Source organism: Triturus cristatus, chromosome 1_1 (genome assembly GCF_964204655.1).
Source record: "Triturus cristatus chromosome 1_1, aTriCri1.1, whole genome shotgun sequence".
NCBI classification, from domain to species: domain Eukaryota; kingdom Metazoa; phylum Chordata; class Amphibia; order Caudata; family Salamandridae; genus Triturus; species Triturus cristatus.
This window is the reverse complement of record NC_140579.1, coordinates 423,446,381-423,472,224: the sequence shown is the minus strand read 5'-3', so window position 1 is coordinate 423,472,224 and position 25,844 is coordinate 423,446,381. Positions and strand designations below refer to the sequence as shown.

General features: G+C 49.5%; 1 protein-coding gene across 1 annotated transcript in view; it reads right to left on the bottom strand.

The window, feature by feature from the left end:
* The window catches only part of LOC146870353 (serine/threonine-protein kinase tousled-like 2), a 608,416-nt gene that overhangs the window by 401,279 nt on the left and 181,293 nt on the right, over positions 1-25,844 (bottom strand). The window contains exon 5 of the mRNA XM_085642876.1: positions 24,673-24,754. Within this exon, the coding sequence (XP_085499002.1) occupies positions 24,673-24,754 (82 nt within the window). The remainder of the gene's footprint in view (positions 1-24,672; positions 24,755-25,844) is intronic.

The following is a 25,844-nucleotide window of genomic DNA, read 5'->3' as shown; positions in this document are numbered from 1 at the left end:
ACATCAAATGGTCTGACATATGTGTGATAAATGTAGAGAATGTGTACCCCCCTGTTTTGTACATAGTACACGGTTGTCATATTGTCTGCCCAGACAAAGACAACCTTGCCGAAAAGGTGAGGCAGGAACGCTTTCAATTTTAGGTGAATAGCTTGAAGCTCTAGGTAGTTGATGTGGAGACCCTGGTGTTTGGTGTCCGAGAGACCCTGGACTGTGAAACTCAGAGAGCGCAATTAATATGGCTGCCTATCAACACTATATCCTCTAATTGACCCTGTGACTGAGACCACTGTTGTGCTAGACACTCCTGTAGCGGATGCATGTGTAACTGTGCAAGTGGCACTACGGCGATTCATGATACCATCATATCGAGTAGGCACATGACAAGAAGGAGAAGGAGACCTGATTGATGGATAAACCTTTCTTAATCCCTCAAGAAAATCTTTGACCACAGGAATGTTGAAAAAGGAAACCTGAGTTGGGGACTTTCTATATGCTGTGATAGCTGCAAGATGGACTTTAATAGAGGAAAACTTAAGACCAGATTTAGCCAAATGCAGCAAATACGGTAAAATCACCTGTTCTTGACCCCGGACGGGATCATGTTCATTGTTCATGCACCATGGGTAGACACGCTTCCACTTGAAAGCGTACGATTGTCTGGTGGAAGGTCTCTTGGCTTCTTTTAGAATGTTCACACATTCCGAAGTCAAATCAAGGTGTCCGTATTGGAGGACTTCAGGAGCCATGCCGTCAATCATAGGGATGAGAGATTGGGGTGAAACACCTTCCCTCTGTTCTTTAATAGCAAGTCTGGGCGGCATGGCAACCTCCTGTGTTGAACTTCCGATAGCTGAAGAAGATCCGGGTACCACCACTGGCAAGGCCATTCCGGGGCTATCAGAATCATTCTGGTGTTGGACCTGTAAAACTTGTTGATCACTGTGGGAATCAACGGAATTGGTGGAAAGGCGTACAGTAATCTCAGACCATTTTATCAAAAGGTCATTCCCTCGAGAGCCTGGTTGGTGAAACCTGGATGCGAAGATGGGGAATTTTGCGTTTACTGCGTCTGCAAACAGGTCGATGTCTGGTAGTCCCCAATTGTGAAAAATGCTTCGAGTTACTTCGTTGTTGAGAACCCAGTCGTGAGCTTCAACAAAGTCTCTGCTTAAGGCGTCCGTCTGGACATTGAGAGTTCCTGGGAGACGAATCGCCACAATGGTTAAATCTCTTGCGAGAAGCCATTTCTAGATGGTCTGAGACTCTAGAGAGAGAGTTCTTGATCGGGTATCCCCCTGCTTGTTCAAATAATGCATAGTGGTGGTGTTGTCAGTTTGAACCAAAAGGGCGCGAGACTGGAACAAGGGGTATAGAGATTTGAGAGCTAGGTGTACTGCTCTCAGCTTCAAGAGTTTGCTATGATAACCTTGTTCGGTCTCTGACCAGAGACCCTAAACCTGGAGAGAACCAATGTGAGCACCCCATCCTTGGAGTGACGCATCCGTGACTATCGTCTGGGTAGGCAGGTCCCAGTGAAAAAGAACTCCTTTCATTAGATGGGATCTCTTCATCCACCATCTGATGGAATCCTTGGCCGATTGGGGGAGAATCACATGGTCCTCCCAGCACCTGACATCTGCATCCAATGGCCCTACAGAGATTGCTGCAGAGGACGCGTTTCGTACGATGAAGATGAGTGATGCCATTGATCCCAGCAGCGACTACACCTGTCTGACTGTGGGACGTTGCGTGTGGAGAAGATTGTGACATTTCTCGCGGATTGATAACAACCTCTCTTCCGAAGGGCACATGCTTGCCTTTGCGGTATCCAGGGAGGGACCCAGGTAGTGAATTTTCTGTGTCGGGTTGAAGATCGATTTCTTGTAGTTGACCTAAAGTCCAAATCTGTTCAGTCGCTGAAGACAGTATGAGATGACTGAAGCAGAGCAGGTGATGAGCTTTTCAAGAGCCAGTCGTCCAGGTAAGGATATATGAATATCCTTTGCTTGCGAAGGAAAGCTGCCACCACTGCCATGCATTTTGAAATCGTTTGGGGGGCTGATTTGAGCCCGAACGAGAGAACCTTTAATTGGAAGTGCTGGGATGACACTTCAAATCGTAGAAATTTGCGATGTTTCTTGGAAACTGGAACATGGAAGTATGCGTCAACATCCAAAACTTTTCTATGCGGATGAATTTAACAGTCTCAAGTTGATTATTGGTCTGTATTCTCTGGTAGGTCCTCTTTTCTGCACCAGAAAATAATGAGAATAGATCCCTTGCTTTCTTTGAGGAACAGGAGCTGTTTCTATGGCTTTTTTTTTTTTTTTTTTTTAGAAGACTGTTTACCTCCGATTGCAACAAGTGCTGGTCTTGGGGGAGATTTTTTTCGCGGAGGTATTGATGAAAGTGGGGATTTGAACCAGAGTAGATAGCCATTCTGCACAATATTCAACACCCACTTGTCCTTTGTTAGTTTCTTCAACTCCTCCAGATGTGACGTAACACTTACCCCCACCGGAGTGGTCAAGGGCATGGAGGAAGCCACTCCTCAGTGCTTTGTTGGTTGCTTAGGTGCGGTTGTTTACTGTCTTGGAGGTCCTCTTCCTCATCCAGGTCTTCTCTGGTGGTAGTGAGATCTGGATTGATTTTGATTCTGCATATTCCAGTGAGGGGTTTGAACCCTCTGCTGGAAGGAACATCTGTCATAGGGAAGGAACCGTAGACTAAATTCTTTCCGCTTCTTTAAGTCATCAGCTTTTAAAGTGTCCAATTCAGTTTTCATCTTGGACGTTTCGTTGTCTGCATGCGAACCGAATAGAGAATAACCATTGAAGGGAAGATTTACAATCTTTCTCTGTGCATCCGGTTTCAGCCCCGTGAGATGAAGCCATACTGAACGCCTCGAGCAAATCCCGTGGAAATAGCCGTGGGCAGCCAAATCCGAAGTGTCTGCAGCTGCATTGATAATTTGGTTTGCAACCAAGCCACCTTCCTGCAGGATTTCTTGGAAGTCCTGTTGATCCTCTTTTGGTAGCTTGTCTGTGAACCTTGCCAAGGAGTCCCTGAGTGATCTATAATACCGGCCCAGCAGGGCAGAAGCGCTAGCCACCTTCATCACTGAGGCAGACGTGTTGCACATTCTTCTGCCTAAAGAGTCCATATTATTACTGTCCTTCTCCGGAGGGGCATTGGAGGAGGATGCAGCAGAGTGTGCCTTTCTGGCTGCCGCCACAATGACTGAGTCTGGAGGTGGGTTCGCACGAAGAAAGAATGGATCCTGATCTGGGGCCTTATATTTTTTAGAAATACGTGTGGGAGCTGAGCCCACAGTGGCCGGAGTCAGGAAGGTCTGCATTGCTGGCTCTAACAGACCTGAGATCCAAGGCAGCAGAGGTCTTGCCGAAGACCTATGGTGAAGGGTCTCAAATATGACTGAAGTCGAAACCAGTAGTGCAGACATACTGATATTTAGCTTGCTGGCACCCCTGCAGAGATCTTCATTGAAAGTTGCGATATCAATCGGAGAAACCCTAGATGGCAGTGTTGTAGATAAAGTAGAGGAGTAATCCCTAATGGATGATCTTGTAGACATGGTAAATGAAGGTGACCTTTGTCTCCTTTTCGGGGTAGGCGAATGGCGAGATCTTGAGCGCCCTCTTGATCGTGATCGCCGTGCTGATAGGGATCTCGATCTTCTCGGAGATCTATGTGGGGAGTGTCTCGAGGATGCAGTAGGAGGGGGTCCCACAGAGACTCTGGATGGAGACAGTCCTGGAGAATTCCAAGCCCGAACTCTGGGTGGGACCTTCCAGTGTTGTATACTTTCAAGCCATCTTGGAGACATGTTAACAGGAGGAGTCTTTTCTCTGGGAACCGGAGATCCCTCCAGCGTAACCTGAATGATGTTAATGCCAGGCGAAGATGAACCTTCCCTCGACGTCGACCTTGGCTTTTGTACGTCTCCTGACGGTATGGGAAGATCTTTCTCCCTCGACGTCGAAAGCTGCCGCGACGTCGACCTGGACTGGGCCACCATTGACGTCGACCGCTGTTGCGGAGACACACTTGAGGATTCGCGCCTAAGCGGCGATGCCCTTGACATCGGCCAATTCGATGCCGAACGAGAAGGAGTTCTCGACGTCGACCGTCTATAGGCTTGTGGTGTCTTCGACGTAGACTTTCTTCCCCGTGATCGTGCCATCGTCGTCTACTGTCTATGGGTCGGCGAGTGTTTCTTCGTCGGCGACCCTCTCGACGCCTACCTTCGAGAAGGAGGCGGAGAGCTCGACGCCTATCAGTCCCGTGACGTCGACGGATGCTTCGACGTCAACTTAGGTCTTTCATGTTCAACATACTTCGAGCCCGAAGTATGCCTTGACGCCGAGTTACTTGTCGTCGACGGAGGTTCTCGCCGTTTCGACAGCGATCTGTCCCTCGATGTCGTTGAGTGTCTTACTTCTCTTTCCGACATCGATTTCGATAGCGAGAAATCCTGAATCTGCTTTCTTTTGGAAGCTGGAGAAGCAGATCTACACCTTTTCTTCCGTTTTTCTTGAGAGGAGGGCTTCTTGGAGGTAGGATTCCTCTCAAGGCCACTTTTAGAATGTCATTTTCCTCTTTACATTGAGGCATGAAGTTTGATCTTCTCTCTGTCACGCAGAGTTCTCTTTGAAAATTGCTGACAATGGTAGCACTTGTCTGGGTTGTGTGAAGATGGCAAACACACAATACACACAGAGTGAGGGTCAGATTAAGACATTTTTCTTCCCACAGAAGGGTAATTATTAAATAATGCTGGCATTTATGACAAAAAATAGTTGGTAAATTGTCAGAAAAAGAATACCAGTAGTACAAAATGTTGAATGAAGTTGAAGAAAACCAATTTCTGCCCATAAATAATCAAACGTCAAAAAAAGTCAAAAAGTAGCTTTATTCGATAACAAGTATCTTAAAAGCAATAACATACATACAATCATCATAAAAATACGAGTTATCAAATGAACCATAGTCTAAAAATATACAATCCATAAAAACAGTAAATTCAAATTTCCATAGGAAAATAACGGCGGACTATTTCAGGTAAAAACTTTGTGTGGCCATAAATTAATTCAATTTCAGCTTGTTTTCTTTTTATAAAAGAGTATAAAATGACAGTGCAATAAAAATGCACAGGGCAATTGGTAATATAAAAAAACATAATAGTTCATTTAGAGTGTAACACGTAGTGTTTTAAACCTTACTATCCAGGCACGGTTGAGGTACTTGGCCACGCCACAGGCCAGGAGGGTCCGTGCATCCGTTTTCCGAATGCGCAAAGCAACACTATGTTCGTAAGTGCCCAGTAGGCTACAGATAGGTTTTAGCCATCTTGTTCTTGCCTTCTTGTAAGCAGGGCAGGCAAACATAAAATGAGCCATGCTTTCAGTTGGAGCCTTACAGCAGGGGCAGTCCGCTGTTGACTGATGAGGGACACTCCACTTTGCAGTTAATTCTCGTATCGGGAGTGTGCCTACCCTGAACTGAATATAAAGCGCCCTGTCTCGTGGCGTCTGGATAAAATCTAAGTAAGGTTCTAAATATATGCGCTGCTTGTGTAAATAAAATTCTTCTGTAAGCCTTCCTAATCTTGAATTACAATGCCATTGTGCGTCTACCCAAGCCCAACAGCGCTTTTTGAGGTCGGCCTTACTAGGTGGGGTTTGGGTTTCCCACAAATCCTTCAAGCCGAGTGCAAAAACGAACTTTTTTAGATTAAGGAGCCAGCTGATCCTTTGGTTGCTATCCATAGCCATCACTTCAGTAAGCGCGGAGGCATAGTTACCAAGTTCAGGGGTCCGACGCAGACAGGCCCAGAATAACAGGGGCCATAGCCTGGCTATATCTTTAAAAGAGCGCCTGCCCATTGCGCTCATCAAAGGTTTTAATGGTACCTTGCTGGGAAGCATCACTAGATCTCGAAAGAATTTGTGTTCAGATCTACTAATTCGATCGACATTGTCGAAGTACCATAATTCGGCACCATAAAGGGCTGAGCTGACTGCTTTGGCTGCATAAATCGTGGGAGCAGGAGCTACAGGTCTGCTCTGCGAGGAGCGATGTTCTCCGAATAATGTTCCTACCACACGTTTATGGCTCAAAAGCATTTTATCGATATGCCGCCAATGCATTTTCTCAGCAAGCCGAATACCTAGATAGTGGAACGTTGAGACTCGCTCTAAGCGTATTCCATCTAATGTAACTTTACCTTTAAATGGCCTGTAGGGATTAAACATCATGAGCTTAGTTTTGGAGGTGTTAACAACCAGCCCCCTGGACTCACAGAAGAGATGAAATCTATCTAAGAGCTTCTGGAGCCCAGCCGGAGTTTTAGACAAGAGGAGAGTGTCATCCGCGATGAGCAGGGTAGGAACCCTGTCTCCTGCCAGGGAAGGGGTATCCGATGGAAGTTCTTGTAAAATACTAACCACCCCGTTGATGAATAGAGAAAATAGTGTGGGCGCCATCACAAAACCCTGGCGGACTCCTCTCTTTACAGGGATTCTGTCTGTCTTCTGGTGCTGAACTATAAATAGTCAAAAAACTGACGAGCTCAAGCTCTAGGATCCTCACAGAAGGAGCCGGAAAAAAGAACTGACCTGTCACCTGTGGTGCATGATGGGAGCAGGGGGCTCCTGGAGGTCTTAAAGGCACAGTGTCCAGGTTCTTGGAATCCTTAAAGGCAGGGTGCCAGTTTTTTTTTTATTCTGTGATTTTTTTCTTCTATGCAGGCTATGAGCTAATTGCCTATTACTTGCCTTTTTTCTGAAAACAAAGGGCTGTGTTGGAACACTATTACAGTGTATGTTCTCTGTTGGTGTTTATATGAGAGATTATTTTCTCTTACTAAAAAACCCATGTAATTTTGGCATATTAGCCTATTTGCAGTACATTAGGCTGCATATTTATGTATGTATACATGTATATATGTATGTTTTGGAAGTAATTTGTACTCGTTTGTCTAAACATACACATATATATGTATTTTTAAAAAAAATTTTTTTTTATAAAGAAACCTTTATTTGACTTCAAAGAGTTACAGACTTGGACCTACAACCACTTGGGCCGGCCGCTAAATAGTACGAGAAGATTTAGTTCATCGTTATACAGACATGTCAATCAAAAGACCCCGTTAGTCCGTCCGCACTCTAAGTGAAGGCTGCAGTTGTATCCGAATACCAGTATAAAGACCGTTTCAGCTTTTAATTTAAAACTTATAAACATTTCACACAAACAAGGAAATAAGAATTATAAGTATCAGTACGTGCTCCCCGGGGTAGGAAAGTCCCCTCCATAGAGTAATCAGGAATAGTCTGCGACAGAGGAGTGGGGGGGGGGGGGCCCCGGGAGTGGAGAAAAAGTCAAACTGTAACATACTCATCACATAGCACATTAGGAATGTTCAGCTAGGGGGACAAAGGAACATCCAATAATATCGCCAGAGGAGGGGCGCAGATGTCTCCGCGATAAGAATTCCACGGACCCCACACCTTGGACCATTTCCTGGGCTTGCCTCTCGCCACATACACCGTCTTTTCTCTAAACATGCACCAGTCCATATGCTCCTTCCATACCGAGATCGTGGGTGACCTCTGAGAACCCCATAACTGTGCGATGTCGCGTTTAGCCACCATGTTCCCCAAAGTCGACCACTGCGTCTGTGCCACATCATAGTCATTTGGCTCCCACACACTCAGCAGACACTTTCTAGCTTCTGGTAACAGAGCAACGTGTGTGACCTCTTCCATTACCGCATGCACCCGACTCCAAAAGCGAGCCACCTCAGGACATTCCCATATAACGTGAAGGAAAGTACCCAGCAAACCACAGCCACGCTTACACAGACCATCCACAGAAAGACCCATGCGCATCAGGCGGGGTCCAGTGACATACACTCTATGGAGTATCTTCAATTGTACGAGCCTAAGGCGAGCCGGAATTGCCACCTCCCTCGGGGAGGCCACCGCTGATACCCAGTCCCCATCGTCTAATACCAAACCGTCAGCTACCCAGACCTCCCTCAGGTGGGTCAACAGGTCCACCCGGTCGTTTATAAGCTTTTTATAAATCAAGGAGATTGTGCTGTCAGGCACGTAGCCATCTAGCACCCTGTCCTCCAATGGGGAATATTCCGGGATAACAGTAGCATCGGGAAAAACCGAACACAACGCATGGCGGACCTGAGCATACCGGAAGTACTCCCTATCGGTCAGCTTATATTCCACTTTCAGCATGTCAAACGTTTTAAACTTCCCTTTCACCCAAAAATCACTCACCTTACATATGCCAATCAGATCCCATTTCTCAAATCCTTTTGTTTTCCACAAACAGCTCAGCGTTTCCGAAGCATACAGCGGGGTCGCTCGAGTCAGGCGGTCCTTCCATCCCATCGCAGCATTCGCAGCATGCCACACATGAACTGCTATCTTTGTTGGGCCTGTCAACTGCACCCCGGGAGACTTCGAATAGAGTGCCCTATTGTAATCCCCACCAGGCAATAGCATTTTATCCATTGCAAACGCCGGGTTCAGGGCCGGTCCGTACAGCCCGTGATTCACCGCCGCCAGTTGGGACGCCCAATAATATCGCTTAATATCGGGGAGTGCAATACCCCCCATCATACCAAGGGAGTGTCAATTTTGTGAGAGCGATACGCGATAGCCCGTCCCAGAACAATTGCCTCTGCAAACTCTCCACCGCACGGAAATAGCGGGCCGGTATAACGTCAAGCGTGTTTTGTAGTGCATACAGGAATCGTGGTAGTGACATCATCTTAAACAACGCCGCACGTCCGAGCGGTGAAAGCGGAAGCCGTCGCCAACCCAAAACGTCGGCCTTTAGTCGCTGAAGTGGGGGGAGCAAGTTCCGCTCATAACGGGCCACAGGGTCTAATGTTATGAAGATTCCCAAGTATTTAAACCCCGATGGCGAAATCTGGATAGGGCAGCCACGCGGGAGGAGAGGAGCATCACCCGAGAGAACGTAGACGCATGACTTAGTCCAGTTAATGACCAAGCCGGAGTTACGACCAAATGAGTTTAGAACATCGACTAATACAAGTAAAGACTGCCGGGGAGATGTGAGGTACAGGAGAATGTCATCCGCATAAAGAGAGATGCGGTCCTCAAATTCAAGCGTCCATCGAATGCCCCGCAAGGAGGGCTCCCATCGGAGCCAGGCAGCCAGAGGCTCCAAGGCAAGGGCGAAGAGAAGAGGCGACAACGGACAACCCTGCCGCGTGCCTCTTCCCAACACAAAAAGGGTGTCGACACTCTGCCATTCACTACCACCTGAGCCAATGGTTCATCATACAACAACTTCACCCAACCGATAAACCCGGGGCCAAAACCAAATTTCGCGAGTGCCGCCCAAAGATACGGCCACTCGAGAGTGTCAAACGCCATCGTCGCATCCAGAGACGCCAAAATGGCCGGCTCACGAATATGCGCCGCTCTGGCGAGCACTCCATGGAGACGCCTCAGGTTCAGAGCCGTGTTACGGTGAGGTATGAAACCAGACTGATCCGGATGGATCAAGTCGCCAACGACCCTAATCAGACGATTAGCTAAAACCTTAGCTAGAATTTTGGGCTCCGCATTCAACAGTGAGATAGGTCTATAAGAGATACATCGATCCCGCGACTTCCCCTCCTTGTGAATAACGACTATTGTGGCAAGACGCTGATCATAGGGGAGGGAGCCCACTTCTCGTGCTTCAAGGAACATTGCACGTAGATGAGGCGCCATCTTGTCCGGACGCAGTTTATACAGTTCGATGGGAAGGCCATTAGGACCCATGGCCTTGACGGAAGCGACCGAGCGAATGGCCAAAGCAATCTCATCAGACGACAGCATCGCGTCCATCCGTGTCCTATCCTCCTCTGACAAAGACGGCAACGCAAGATCTCTCAGCAGTAGATGAGAGTCATCCTCAGAGCGCTCCGAGACTGGAGAGTAATCCGCGAAACATTCAACAATTTCCACAGGGTCAGTCACACGCGCGCCATCCGTTCTCTCAATAACCGGTACCACTCGACTCGCTCTCTCTTTCTTGTCCAACCATGCAATCAACTTTCCAGCCTTATCCCCCACATCGTATAAACGCCCTTGTTGCTCTCTACTCATCACCTTGGCGGCATCGGTGACCAACGCTCTATAATCAAGCTGCTTGAAACTGAGAACGTGCAACTTATCATTCGTAACACCCAGCTCCAGGTCCCCTTCCAACTCAGCTATTTCATTCTCAAGGCGAACCACCTCCTCAATCTTGCTTTTCTTGGTGTGGGAAATTAGGGAAAGGGCTTGCCCATGGATCACCGTTTTGAAGGCTTCCCACAACGAGACAGCAGATGATACTGACCCCACATTTTCATTAAAATAGTGTTCGAGAGACTTAACCAGTTCCGCCCGGATTTTAGGATTACGCAGGTACCAAGAGTTAATCGGCGCCACCCTCCCCTCAGCCCCGGGGGTGACCTCCATGTGCAACAGTAGTGGGGAGTGGTCAGAAATACCACGGGCCAGATGTCTTACTTCCCTAACCATCACAGCTTGGGCCGCCGGCATAAGGACATAATCAAGTCTCGACAGACTTCCATGAGCCCCTGAGTGGAAAGTGTATTGCGCCTGTCCCGGGTCCAGTAATCTCCAGCAGTCTATAAGTCCGAGGGTATCTATAAACCCACTCAACCAGGTCTGCGCCCCAGAGAGATCCCTGGGAGGGTGACGATCCGCTCTACCAGATACGACAGAATTAAAATCGCCCCCCATCACCAGAACCCCCCCGGGAGTCCCAGGACCATGCGCCCTAAGTCAGCAAATGTTACAGTCTGCAATCCCGGTGGGACATACACAGAAACCAGCGAGACAGTTCTGCCCTCCCACCGTCCTACGAGTGCAGCATACCGCCCTCTGTCATCATGGATTATATCGTCCACCTCCAGCGGGAGAGAGGCTCTAACCAAGATGCCCACCCCCCTCGAGCCAGAAGTGAAACCGGAGTGAGCAGCGGGACGATATCCCCGCCTATTCATAGCATGGCAAGAATTCCCAATTAGATGCGTTTCCTGCAGAAAGACAATGTCTGGCGAGAGCCGTTTCAAAAACTGCAGCACTACCCCACGTTTAATCCTGTCCCCCAAGCCATTCACATTCCATGAGAGTACTCTCAATCCCCTACCCCCATCCCAGCCTCGTGCACAACCCCTTCCCCCCAGAGAACACGACCCCAACCACCAGTCATATAGCGTTACGTTGCCTTGTAAAACATTCAAACATTCCCCAACCCCCCCCACCAACATTCCCGTTACAACTCCCCCCTCCCTGCACCCCTGCGTGAGCCCATGTAGCCCCCCCAACTTGCAGTGTGCCTGTCGCCCTACCATTGACTAATCTACGACAAGAAACCCCAGAGGAGGAAAGAGCCTCACTAAGCACCCCACAACCCCCGGGCATATAAGAATAAGGCACTGAATAGAAACATCGAACCAAGGGATTGAAGTGTCTTCGCAATGTTCAGTCACCGGGAACCTCCTGCCCCGTCAAGCCCCCTCCGTTCTCCTCAGTCTGGTCCTCTCGACTGCGTCGCCGGGGCAAAGTATCAAGCCAATCTCCAACCACCTCCGGCCGGTCAAAGAAATGTGACCGATCCTCAAACTCGACACGCAACCTGGCCGGAAAGAGCATCGCATATTTCAGCTCCATGTCCCTCAGGTGCCGTTTAACACCCATGAATCCCTGTCTCTGCTTTTGGACCGATTGTGTGAAGTCCGGGTAGAAACTTATATTGGTGTTCTCAAACTTCGTCGGCCCACTCACCCTCGAGGCCTGCAGGATAGCGTCCCTGTCCCTGAAATTGAAAATTCTGGCAATGATAGGCCGTGGGGGAGCGCCCGGTTTCGGCTTACCACCTGGAACTCTATGGGCCCGCTCGACCGCAAAAAATTTACTCAACCCTTTGGGTGCAAGATGGTTGATCACGAGATCTTCCACGAAGAGGTCGGCCGCAGGAACCTCCGATTTCTCCGGCACCCCTATTATGCGCACATTATTCCGCCGAGCTCTACTTTCAAAGTCCTCCAGCCGACGAACAAACAAATCATTGGATGTCCGCTGATTACGGACCTCGGTTTGCAAGTCGGACCAAGGTGTCGAATTGCTGACTAACCGCAGCTTTCATCTCGTCGATGGCATCCATGACATCCTGCAATGTTAATTCTATGGACGATCCCGGGCCCTCCTTGGGTCTCTCCGGTGACTTATGCAGTCCACTAGGGGATCCTTTTGACTGAGCATAGCGGTCCATGTTATTTGCTTGGGTATAACCTCCCCACCTAGTCGTCTTGGATTTTTGTTTATCTCCGTCCGATCTCGATGCCATTGTCTGAGGGCCACCAAGGTTGTCGTCCACCAGCACGATTAGTAATCTCTGGACAGCCGATCTGATGAGCCTCGGCGATCACGCAGCGTAGGCCAGGCTAGTGTCCGAGATCAAGTCTGGATTCCCAATCTTCCCACTATCGACGTGTCGTTGACCAGCCCGGGTCTCTCAGCCAGTTTCAGCGAGGAGACCCGAAACCGAAAGTGAAAGTGCGGGGTACACACCAGCCCAGGTCCTGCATGCCGTTGTTGTTTACTTTCTGCCCGGGCACCACGCCAACTCGAGTCCGGGGCAAGGCCAGGAGTAGGCCGCCAACTTGAAGCCAATGCTATCCCGGTTCCTGAAGTCCGATTTAAATTTGGACAACGGGTATCACCTCCGCTTATGTTCGCCTATAGAAGCCCGTCGATAGAATCAGGATTTATTCAGGATAGACGTGAGAGGTTGCGGAGGCCCTCTGGAGCCCTGTGCCTACGCGGCCATCTTGGTTGCACGCTAGGCTCCTCCCCCCATATATGTATTTTTAAATATGCTGCGGGGTCCCGCATTTGGGCGGGGATTATTCCGTGCTTATGACTATTGATGAGTGTGGAGCACGACCCGAAAAATCACAAACAGTCTCGACCCAGAGTGCAGGCACACACGGCCAAACCAGACGGCGGAAAGAAAACAGAGAATGGAGTCAATGCCTAAGAGCATTATCTCCAAGAGTCGTCGTCACTTCGTGACTCGAAAGACTTCTTCGAAGGAAAACAACTTGCACACATCCAATACAAACACTAGATGGAGGACTTTTCTAAGCATGTGTACTTACACAGCCACATATGCTACACATATATACACATAAATAGTGCTTATCACAGATCTAGTAGATTCTCACTAATGACACTTATTGCCTATACATCTTTCAATATCACTGATCTAGGTTATGTTTAGCAAGAACATAAAAAGCTGGAACCCATCCGAAAGAATATAGACAAGTGACGCACAAGTGAAAAGACTGGTTGCTACCACATCTCCTTTTGGTGCAGTATATATTTGAGGACCCCAAAGTTTGTGCTCCTCACAAGGTTTACCAGTGCCAGCTGCTCACACTGCTAAAAAATGCCAGTTTCATAAATGCCCCACCTATGGAGATTCCTCAAACTGCCCTGCAGTGTTACCTCTACACACTGTTCACAAGCTCAAGCTGCTGAAATATCCAATCTGCGCCACCTTCTTGCATGACACACAAGAAACCAGTCACTCCAATGTTAACAGTGTTAGCACTTCACAATGCACATCAGTACTTGCTTCTCATACTTTTGTGTGCAAGAATCCTGCTTCGACAGCTGGTCGGGGAGATAAGACTCTAAAAACTGTCACCTCTGTCTTGTCTGCTAAGGAGCCTGCCATTCTGACACCTTTAAGTGAAAGCTGCCAACACGTCTGGGTTCTCTCATTCGGTCCCTGCCCCTTTTTAGATTAATCATCTCAGTGCCTTTTCCCTCTGCCCTCCCCCCATTTTGGAACATTCCCATTTCACCTGTCCTGATTACCCTTCTACTATAACCATCAATCAATCAGTTCATTTGTAAAGCGCACTACTTACTCGTGAGGGTTTCAAGGTGCTGTGGGGGGGGGTGGGGGGGGAGGGGTGCTGCTGCTACTGGTCGAAGAGCCAGGTCTTGAGTCGTCTCCTGATGGCCAGCAGGTCTTCGGTTTGCCGTAGGTTGAGGGGGAGGGTGTTCCAGGTCTTGGCGGCGCGGTGGGAGAAGGATCTGCCTCCGGATGTGGTTCTACAGATGCGCGGGACCGTGGCCAGGGTATGGTCAGCGGAGCGGAGTTTCCTGTTGGGTACGTAGAAGGAGAGTCGACTGTTGAGATAGGCTGGGCCGGTTTTGTGGAGTGCCTTGTGTGCTTGGACCAGGAGCTTGAAGGAGATTCTTCTGTGGACGGATAGCCAGTTCAGGTTCCTCAGGTGGGGGGTGATGTGGTCGCGGCGCGGGACGTCGAGGATTAGGCGTGCAGAGGCGTTCTGGATTCTTTGCAGTCTGTTGTTGAGCTTGGACGAGGCTCCGGCGTAGAGGGTGTTTCCGTAGTCGAGTCTGCTGCTGACTAGGGCCTGGGTGACTGTTTTCATCGTGTTTGTCGGGATCCATCTGTAGATCTTGTGGAGCATACGGAGGGTGTTTAAGCAGGTGGAGGAGACTGCGTTGACTTGTTTGGTCATGGTGAGTTTCGAGTCGAGGATGACTCCCAGGTTGCGTGCGTGGTTGGTAGGAGCCGGGGGTGTCCACAGTGATGCAGGCCACCAGGCGTCGTCCCATGCTGAGGGGTTGGGCCCGAGGATGAGGATCTCCGTCTTGTCTGAGTTCAGCTTAAGTCGGCTTTCCTTCATCCAGTCGGCGACGTCCTTCATTCCCTGGTGGAGGTTGGATTTGGCGGTGAGGGGGTCCTTGGTGAGGGAGAGGATCAGCTGTGTGTCGTCGGCGTAGGAGCTTATGTTGAGGTCGTGCTGTCGGGCGATGCGTGCTATTGGTGCCATGTAGACGTTGAACAGCGTCGGGCTGAGGGAGGATCCCTGTGGGACGCCGCAGATGATCTCGGAGTCTCCGGAACGGAACGGGGGAAGGCGGACTCTCTGAGTTCTGCCGGAGAGTAAGGAGGTGGTCCAGTCCGGGGCCTTGTCTCGGATCCGTGCGTCGTGGAGGCGCGTGCGTAGTGCGCGGTGGCAGATGGTGTCGTGGCGGTGGAGAGATCCAGGAGGATGAGGGTCGCCGTCTCGCCGTTGTCTAGCAGGATCCTGATGTCATCTGTGGCGGCGATGAGGGCGGTCTCGGTGCTGTGGTTGCTGCGGAATCCTGATTGGGAGGGGTCCAGGATGCTGTTGTCTTCGAGGTGATGGGTGAGCTGGATGTTAACTATCTTCTCGATGACCTTTGCTGGGAATGGAAGCAGGGAGATGGGCCGGAAGTTCTTGAGGTCGCTCGGATCCGCCTTGGGTTTCTTCAGTATGGCGTTGATCTCTGCGTGCTTCCAGCTCTCAGGGAAGGTAGCGGTCTGGGGGGGCGCTAGGTGGCGCATACTCGGAATGGCCGCACAGTAGTGAGGCTCCCAGAGCCCGGTGTTTTTATCCTTTAAAAATCCTGCTTGACTGAGGTTGCCGCAGCAGCAGACTGTCGCACAAGCTGCAGGACACTACTGGGCAGACTCGCTGCAACTTTGGCGGAAATTGAACCGAGGGATCTTCAGCTGGACTCCTGGGAAGAGAGACCGGGTCGCTCGGTGAGGGCACGCTGGAGGCTACGGGCGGCTGGCGGAGGTGCCTGAGGCCGCGGCTGCACACGAGGCAGTAGGCCGCTGGAGATAGACGGTGCGCGGAGGCGGGCTGCGACCGAGACGAGCGAGACTGGAATGGACTCTTGCCCAGCTGGTTGCTCTGGACTCCATATGCGGTGAGAGGTCGGAGCAGCTGGCATAGTCGGGCACAGCGGCGGTGAGTGCTGGGCAGCGGAGGGGTCCGACCTGGCAGCGCGACTGAGGGGCGGCTGCAGAGAGCGGGGGAACGAAGGACAGAGTATACAGATGAGGGAATCTCCCCCCCCACCCCCCGGCACAGAGTGGCGGCGACAGTCTGGAGCGTCACCGTAAAGTGAGGCGCCTTGTAAAACAGCGCAACAAGCGGCCTGCAGGTTGGCGGCAGATCCCGGCGGTGGCGGGCGGCACACCCCCCCCCCCCCCGGTGCGGCAGGCGATTTGCGAGAGGCTGGGGAAACAAGCAGCAGTGCGGAGGCGACAAGAGTTGGTGCCAGTGTAGTGCATAAGCCGTGTTCTTTGGCTGGTTACATCCTATGTGGCAAAATTGGAGGCGAGCTCTGTTTTTCTCTGTGGAAGGTGGTTACACTGTGGGGGCAGTTGACGTGAGAGTACGCCTGAGTGCTGGGCGGCCGGAAGATCTGTGGAGCTGTACAGCGACTGCACTATTACATAGGCGGACCAGAGTGCAGTATACACTGATATAGTAAACTGCGTTGTTGTGGAGGTTGGTGGCAGCAGACCGCAGTTTGAACTGGAGAGCTTTCTAGGAGGTGGGGAGAAGCTGCTAGCCGTGGGGAAGGCGAGCGGCCTGGAGTACGAAGCAGCAGAGAGTGCTTGCCGCGCGCCTAATACCGTTACCTCAGAGACAGTATGGGTAAAACAGATGCTCGGCAGCCGAAACTGCAATTTGAGTGCGACGTGGTGTTCAGGCACCGCCGACAGGGCCGGATAATGCGGGACGCACCGCGGCCCAGGATGGGGCTGCGACACCTGATATGGACGTCCAGAGCATTCTGCAGGAGATCCGACATGGCTTTGCCACGGTGGTGGAGAAGGTGGACCGCATGTCGACCAGAATGGATGCTCTGGTTCACAAACTCAGAGGATGCAACCTCCGGCCACGCCACGCGGCTTGCCCGGATGGATAACCTGCTGCGGGTAATTGCCGCAAAGAATGAGGACTTGGAAGCGCGCAGTCGGCGCAATAATATACGCGTGCTGGGGATTCCGGAATCCACCAATGTGGAGAGGATGGAGGAATACATAGAGAAGCTGCTGGTGTCCTCTGTTGGCAAGGATGCATTCTCCAGCCAGTTTATTGTAGAACGAGCCCATAGAGCTTTGGGCCCACGACCGCCGCCGGGGGGCAATCCCCGGCCGATTATCGCAAGATTATTTAATTACAGAGACCGCGATGTGGATTTGAGAGCGGCCAGAGGTAAACAGACCCTAACGTATGATGGGAATACCTTCTCAATTTATCCTGACTTCACGCCTATGGTCCAAGAAGAGCGGCGAAAATTTTTGGAGGTGAAAGCTAAACTACGCAAGGCACAAATTGACTATGCATTGTTGTACCCGGCGCGCCTCCGGGTGACATACCAAGGAAAGCAACACTTCTTCACCGCGCCGAACCAAGTGGAGGACTTCCTTAAGCAACAGAAAAGAGCGAATCGAACTGGTGGGGGAGGATCGGCGGCGTGGAGGATGGTGTCAGAGGGAGCAGCGGAAGACTCCCTGGGAGCTACTGCGAACAGAGCCGGAGGTGAAATGGACGAGACTTGATGGCTCCTACTGGTGCTGCAGCAGGAGCTGAGACTGGTATGGCTGGCTGCGGACTTTGTCAAGCGAGTATCTTTTTCTTGCACACCGGGCGCCCTCTGCCCCCTGGAGCCTGAATGTTTCCTTTTGGGGGGACTTCTGTTCGTTTTGGGGGCAAGAGGTGTATGTGTGGCTACCTAGTTGATGCCCCCAGCGGGTATCACCCCGGGGCGGTTCGCTGCACATCCCAGTTGGGTGTTGTAGCATACATAATTGACATGTTGGGATTGGGGAGGGCAGGGGAGGACCACATAGCTGGCAAGTTTGGGCTGCTTCAGTGGGAGGGGGAGGGTGTTAAAGGGGAATGCACTGGTTACGTCATGTTTACCTCTCACAGAGGTGCTAATGGCAATGGACTGGGGGGAAGATGGACTGAGTTAAAAAGTTATGCATCTCGGATTGTCTATTGACTATTGACCTATGTGATATGGTAGGAGGTTGGAGACATCACAATGCTGGAATAGTGCTTGGGGACACGTCTGGGGGTTGGGAGTATGGCTGATTCTGATGCAGGCAGTTTGAATATCATCACATGGAATGTTTGGGGGCTGGGGGATGCGCATAAGAGGCGACAATTGCTTGCTTATTTAGACAGGCATCACGCACACATTGTCATGTTACAGGAGACACACTTTACTCCGCAGAGGGCTGGTGGGTTTGCGTGTAAATGGGCAGAACATAGAATTTTCTCATCCTATTCTTCCTATGCGAGAGGGACGGCTATCCTTATAAAAAGGCAGGTGCCATTTCATCTTATAGGTTCAACAGAGGATGCACAGGGACAATATTGTAAAGCATGGGGGCGGCTGGGTTCCGTCTCGGTTACATTGGCTTGTTGCTTCGGGCCAAATGTGGACGATCCGGCGTTTTTTACTACATTATGGGCCAAGATCTATGAGACGGACTCCCAACACATTATTTGGGGTGGGGATTTTAACGTCACGTATAACCCGGGATGTGATAGATCACACCCAGCCTCGCATCACTACACTAAGGCGGCTGGGGTTCTAGCGGACACAATCGAGACGTATCACTTAATTGACGCCTGGAGGCACTCACACCCAGGCTTACGAGAGGGCACCCATTACACAGCGCGGCTGCCACCTGGGCGAGACTTGACTATTGGTTGGTGTCTAGGGGACTGGGACCCGCGATAGCCAGGGTACAACATTTGGCTAGGACATACTCCGATCATGCCCCAGTTCGGCTTGTGTTGTCCTCGATGGACCTTCGGGTGCCGCGAGGTGCCTGGCGATTGCAGCCTACTATGCTACTTGATGAGGTCTTCCGGGGGGAACTATTGGAGGAGGTGGAGGAGTTTTTTACCCACAATAAAGGCTGTGGACAGCGTTGAAATCATCTGGGAGGCATTTAAGGTGACAATGAGAGGGTTCTGCATGTCCAAAGGGTTCGGGGTGCTGAAGGATATCAATAACACGCTCAATGGGCTGGAGAAAGAGCTGAAACTTATGGAGGGGGAGATGTCTCGTACCCCTTCTGCCACGACTCAGGTGCGTTTCAGAGACACACTCATGGAATATATGAATACGGCGAAGCGGGAGACACTTTTTCGGGGAAAATATTGGAGGGCCCGTTGCTATGGAGAGGGCGAGCGGCCAGGGAAAATGTTGGCGGCCTCAGTTAGGAAGCCTCGCTTTTCAAACTACATACTGAAGATTGAAGATCTTGAGGGGGAGGTGTACCAGGACACAGCTAGTATTCTTACTGCTTTTACGAAACACTATGGACGGTTGTATACCACCACCAGACGAGATGAGCTAGATCTGTAGGGTTTCCTGGGAGATGTGGCGCTGGGGTGGCTTAGCGACAGGCAGAGAGACTTTTTATGTGCTCCGTTTGAGCTAGATGAGGTGCGGGAGGCTATTATGAGTATGCAATCCGGGAAAGCCACTGGGACGGACGGTATCCCTATTGAATTTTATAAGGCATATATAGATATTATGACCCCAGTTCTGCGCGACGTCTACGTGGAATCACTAGAGGTAGGCTCTCTTCCTGCGTCCATGAGGGAGGCACTTCTAGTCTCACTGGTGAAGCCGGGGAATTCACCCCGGCAGTGTGATTCCTATAGGCCACTTTCCCTCCTAAACTGTGATGCTAAGATATTAGCCAAGCTGATCGCCACGCGCCTCAGTTTGCTTCTCGAAAACTTGATACTCCCGGACCAGTCCGGCTTTGTACCGGGAAGAGCAACGTCCCATAACTTACGGACACTGTTTGCGATTCTGAATAATGTGTCGCCTGACTTACCCCTCGCGGCTGTTTTTTTAGATGCCACGAAGGCGTTTGATTCCGTAGAGTGGGATTATATCTTTGGAGTAATGCTACGAATGGGCTTTCCCCCCCTGTTCTTGTCCTGGATCAGGCTTCTGTACAATGAACCAGTGGCCAGGATACTCATAAATGGTCACACGTCACCGCCACTGTCCATCACGAGGGGTACCCGGCAGGGATGCCCGCTCTCTCCGCTGCTTTTTGCCATTGCGGTGGAGCCCTTAGCAGCGAAACTGCGACAGCATCATAACGATAAAGCATTGCGTTGTAATTTGCGGCAGATACTTATCTCCCTATATGCGGACGATATTACATTATATGTCCGGAATCCCAGCGATAACTTGAATCCGATATTACGGGAGTTTATAGTATTTGGGAAACTGTCGGGGATACATATAAATTGGAGTAAATCTAGTGTATTCCCACTGACGCAGGCAACGCATAAATTTGCGTTGGACTACCCCCTAGAGTGGTGTGAGGAGGAGTTGCGTTATTTGGGGATCCGTGTTACGAGAGACAGAGAGGAACTTATGAGATCGAACTATGGTACTGCTATAACGCGGATTGCGGACAGCGTGACTTGATGGATCGCACTGCCCCTGTCCATGGCGGGACGGGTGTCCCTGATTAAAATGGTGCTGCTGCCCCAATTACTCTATTTGTTTCTGAATATTCCGTTTTACCCGGGGAGACATTTCTTTACGACTCTCAGGTCTGAGCTGACGCGACTAATATGGGGAGGTCGGCAACCGCGGCTGCAATGGGACGTACGTACTAGGCCCTACTCGCAGGGATAGTTTGGGGTGCCCAACTTTGAATTATATTATCTCAGTGCGCAGGCCCACTATGCCTGGTACTGGGTGAAGCAGCCCAGGTATATGCCTCAGGTGGCGGCGGAGCACTGGCTAGCGCACCCGATACCGATAGACGGAGTGCTGTTTGAACCGGTTGCGCCTCGGGATAAAGCGCCAACGACAGTCACTTGTACGGTTGATGCCTGGCGCCGGATCGGGCGCATCTTACAGACACCCATGCAGTATGCGGCTCCATTACCGCTCACGTATCACCCGAATTTACCTCTGTTGCAGGAGACATTGTTCCACCAGTTTCGGAAAAAAATGAAGATTCAGAGGTAGGGGGACTTGTATCATGAGAGACGGTTCCGCACCGCGGAGCAGATGTTGCAGGGTTCGCAACACACTCCACTTGATCTTTTCTTATACGTCCGGCTGAGGCAGGGGATTCGAGCTATTACTCCGGACTTCCTGCATGAACCTGCGGCATGTGCCCCACTGCAGGTAATGTTGCAATGTAAGACGGCCACACGGCTGGTCTCATTGCTCTATAGAATAGTACACACTCAAAGGGAACTGCCTGATCCGCTCTCCGAGCGCGATGGGGTACGGAGCTTAACATAACACTTTCAGACGAGCAATGGGAGTATTGTTGCTTGCAGACAGAGAGTGAGTGCCAGCAGTAGACTCCGAATGATACACTATAAGTACCTGCATAGATTATACTATACGCCGGTTAAAATGTATAAATACAAGCTGAGGGAGACGGACTGCTGTGACAGATGTAGGGCACCTGGAGCAGGTTTTTTGCATCTAGCGTGGGAGTGCCCGGAGGTGCATGATTATTGGCGACTGGTATTTGAGGCACTGACTAATATGGTACACACGCACATTGACCCCGACCCATTATTGGCGTTGCTTGGATATGTTAGGCCACTACAGGCAACAAACAGGAAATATGTGGCACTGGGGCTTTTGATGGAAAAGAGGAGAGTGGCCTGTCGCTGGGGTCGGGGCCGTGCCCCGAAGTTCAAGGACTGGCTTAATGACCTGGTGACTTGCCGGGAGCAACTTGGCACATACGCGGAGTTGTTGCCTAGCGCCTCTAGGCCGCGGGATATATGGGCCCCCTTGACCTGCTATCTGCTTGAACACCCGCAGGAGGAACCGGGACGGGAGGCCGGAGGGGCGACACACTAGAAGGATGGGGGGTGGCGGCTACGAAAGTGGGGGCTGGGTGTAGCGCAGAACTGATGGGGTGTTGTGCATTCGTATATTGGACGTTCTTCTGAGGTTGCGGGGCGGTTGGATTGTTTTTCATGTAGAGTATCAAGTGGCTGCACTGCAGGGTGCTAATTAAGATGGGTTGTGATGATGTTGACCTGTATCACAGAGGGCGTTCTAACTGGCCCTCGAGAGAAACTTGTAATTTATACCATGTGATGATGTAGATATGACTGCAGACTATGCTTTAGATGAAGCTGTAGATGTATGCCCATTGCATTGTGGTCCTCTGTGACGTTTCTGATGATGCTAATGTTTGTTAACATAAAAATATCAATAAAAAGAATTAAAAAAAAAAAAAAAAGGTAGCGGTCTCGAAGGAGAGGTTGATGATGTTGCGCAGGTGGGGTGCGATGGAACTGCCGGCTTTGTTGAAGATGTGGTGTGGGAAAGGGTCAGAAGGGGATCCGGAGTGGATTGTGCCCATTGTCTTGATTGTGTCCTCGATGCTCACGTTGGCCCAGGTTGTCAGGGGGTCGTGGTCGGTAGGGTACGGTGGGTCCAGCGTGTCGAGGCCTGTAGGGGTCGTCCGGGGGTTGAAACTGTCATGGATGTCAGTGATCTTTCGGTGAAAGAAGGTGGCGAGGGAGTCGCACAGGGCTTGCGATGGCGGGATGTCGTTGGCGCTGGGGTTGGAGAGTTCCTTCACGATGTTGAAGACCTCCTTGTTGTTGTGTGCGTTGTTGTCAAGGCAGTCTTTGAAGGAGGTCCTTTTGGCGGTCCTGATGAGGTGGTGGTGGTTGCGCATGGCGTCTTTGTGGGCAGCGCGGGTGTCCAGCATCTTGTCGCTGTGCCATTTGTTCTCCAATTTCCGGCAGGTGTGCTTTGAAGCTAGGAGTTCCGGGGTGAACCAGCTGGCTCTTTTGCTGGTGTCTCTGTTGGTGGGCTTTTTCAGCGGGGCTAAGGTGTTGGCGCAATCATCCATCCAGCGTCCGAGGGTGAGTGCACCATCGTCGGGGTTGGTCGGTGGGTTGAGTGCGAGGTTTGTTTGTAGTTGTTCTTCAGTGACTTTGCCGCAGCAGCGGCGGGGGATCTGCAGGGTGCGGTGGTGTGTGAGGGGTTTTCGGAAGGAGAAGTGGATGCAGTGGAGGTCTGTCTAAGAGTGAGTTCGGAGGCGTGGCTGAAGGCAACGTGGAGGCTTGAGGAGAAGATTGCATCAAGTGTGTGACCGGCGTCGTGGGTCGGCGTCGTGACGAGCTGTTTTAGTCCGATATGAGTCCAATATATTTCACTTATTTTTTCTTGGTTATGCCCCTTATCCATCCTTCTTGCCTCTGATCTCTTCCTGTGCTTCTGCCTTTCTCCAAGTTCCTTTACTTTGCATCGCTGGCTCTTCTAGCTCATACCCTCTAGTTTCTTACTCTCAAACATGATCTCGCCTGTAACCAAGCTTCCACTTCATGGTCAGAGGAGTAGTTCATGCCCCAGATATTAAGTGTAAGTGCAAGGTGAGGGCTGCGATCATTGACCCTTTCTAAAATTTGATTTTTGTATGTCTAGAAAGGACAAACCCAGCCAGATACCACTTGGGAGAGATAGCCAACATCGCTAAATAAGTACACAGAAATCCTCTGGCTCAGATGATGGTGATTATAATGGCTTCTAATAATTGCAAGTATCTGAGTTTAGATCCAAGTACTATGCTCTAGCAGTTTGCTTTATGACCAGCTTTGTCTGTCTGGTTTTATGGAACGTGAAAGCGTTCCCCTAGGGGAGACGTCCCCTCCGTGCACAGCTTTATTCTCCAGATGAGTGGAGTAATCCCATTTAAAACACTTTAAACCATGTGTGTTCTGTCAACTGAATTTATTCTTTTTTCTTCATAAATTCTTTTGTCAATATCAAACAAGTGAACTTCATGTTAGTTCTACAAAACAGAAATTTTGCATTAGTTTGCATTTAAGTTGAGGTCCCAATTGGTCAATCCCATTTCGGGCTCAATGGGCCCTTCGTCATTGGAAACGTTCAAGATCTGTGAGAGTGAAGGATGAAAAATAGCTGGGTTACCATCACTTGTTTGATATGGACAAAAGAATTTATGAAGAAAAAAGAATGAATTCAATTGACAGAACACATATGGTTTAAAAGTGTTTTAAATGGGATTAACCCACTCATCTGGGGAATAAAGCTGTGCACTAAGGGGACATCTCCCCTAGGGGGACGCTTTCACAATACATTAGGATGCTCATGGACCAGTGAACGATACCGGATCTGCACGCACAACTTTTCAATCTATTAAACTTAACCTGTACTTTTTGAAAATTCGGTGTGCATGTACCACCCTTGATAATTTTTACTGCTTTTATGGAACAACAATTTCTAGATTGTAACTGAAGTTTGTATTTATGGTCAGACATGCCATCAAAATATAGACTTACTTTTGTTTAATGGCAATTACCGAAACTGACAATGTCTTTTTCCACAAAGGAGACTTTAAGAAAAACTGAATGCTGCGCTGAACTGCAGCATTGCAGGGGTTCAAAATTATTTTTTGACCGCTTCTTTGCACAACAAACGGATAATACAGTTTCCAACTTTAAGACAAAACCATACACAACAAGGATAGTTTCTCTATAACACAATAATTTGAGATAGCTTACTCTGGTTAAATATGTTTAGATATTAATTCAAGAAAAGAAAAAGCTGAAACAGAACAGATTGTTCAACAATTGTTTTAAGGTGAAAAAGGAGTTAACAAAAGGCAAACAAAATTAACGAATCTGGGTGTGAAAGGTATCACACTTCCTGGTCATCTTACCTTATAAACCTCGCTAAAGCCTCCTCTTCCCAGAAGATGCAGCAGCAGATACCTATCATTTAGTGTAGGGTGGTATTTAAATCTGAATACAAAAAAAGAAACGTTACGGCATGCTAGTGTAAAAATAAGAAACCCAACACCACAAGTCCAATCGCTACCTAGCTGCAGTATCCCCACAACATATCAAACACATTGCTACAGAGAAAGATAGCACCAGCAGTCAAGATATTTTTGGAACACTCACTATGGCAGATTCTGCCCTTTTTCACCCAATATAGGAAGTGAGGAAGAAAAGTTAAACACAAAAACCCACGTAAATCAAAAGCAGATGATCAGTCTACAAAGACTACGTTGCTATTGAACATTTTCCTTTTCAATTTTCATATTTGTTTGCTAAAGAGACAGGCCCCCTCTAAGGAAGTATTGTAATTCTAGTTCTGCTGCATAGGAACTATACCTGAAGTCACGAACTTAAAATATTTCCGCTGCCATGCAGGGACCGCAGAGCAAAATGTAGTCTATGCATTATTTTGGAGGTGAAAGCAGTCATTTTCCAAATGCAGGCCTAACCTCCCATCTACTAAACAGGCCATTTTTTTCTAGATTTTATTTGAATCCATTAATATAAATTACAATAAATATATAAATACTCAAAATCAAATAGAAATTCGTTAAAGTAGAATGAAAACAAAAATAATTTTTTTAAAAACACATACATTGCTCCTGAAAGTAGAAGCAGATTCCACATCCAAGGCATGCTTTGCACTGGCAGTTGCCTCACAGGTTGAACTCTTTTGTAACAGGATATGTAAATTTCTCAAATTAAATGAAGCATAATTTTCCTTTGAGACAGAGTCTGCTGAAGTAAGAAAGCTGTTGGTTTAAGATTCCTGGCTTTTTAAATATTGCAATACAATGCAGGAGGAAAAACGTTTGTAGCTAGTGCTGTAGAATTCACATACTAAACACAATCCTGCAATCGAGTGTTAGCATCAGACATTACAGCTTGTTTATCTTCGATGAAGGACTTAGTTTTGAGGTGACGCATGACACCTCGCTAGAAAATCCCAATGCACCAAGACACAGACTCAATCCTAGATTGTTTTTTCCTCTAAGGATGGGTGTGAGGAAATGGGGTGTAAATATAAGGTGTGGTTATGCGACATCACCGT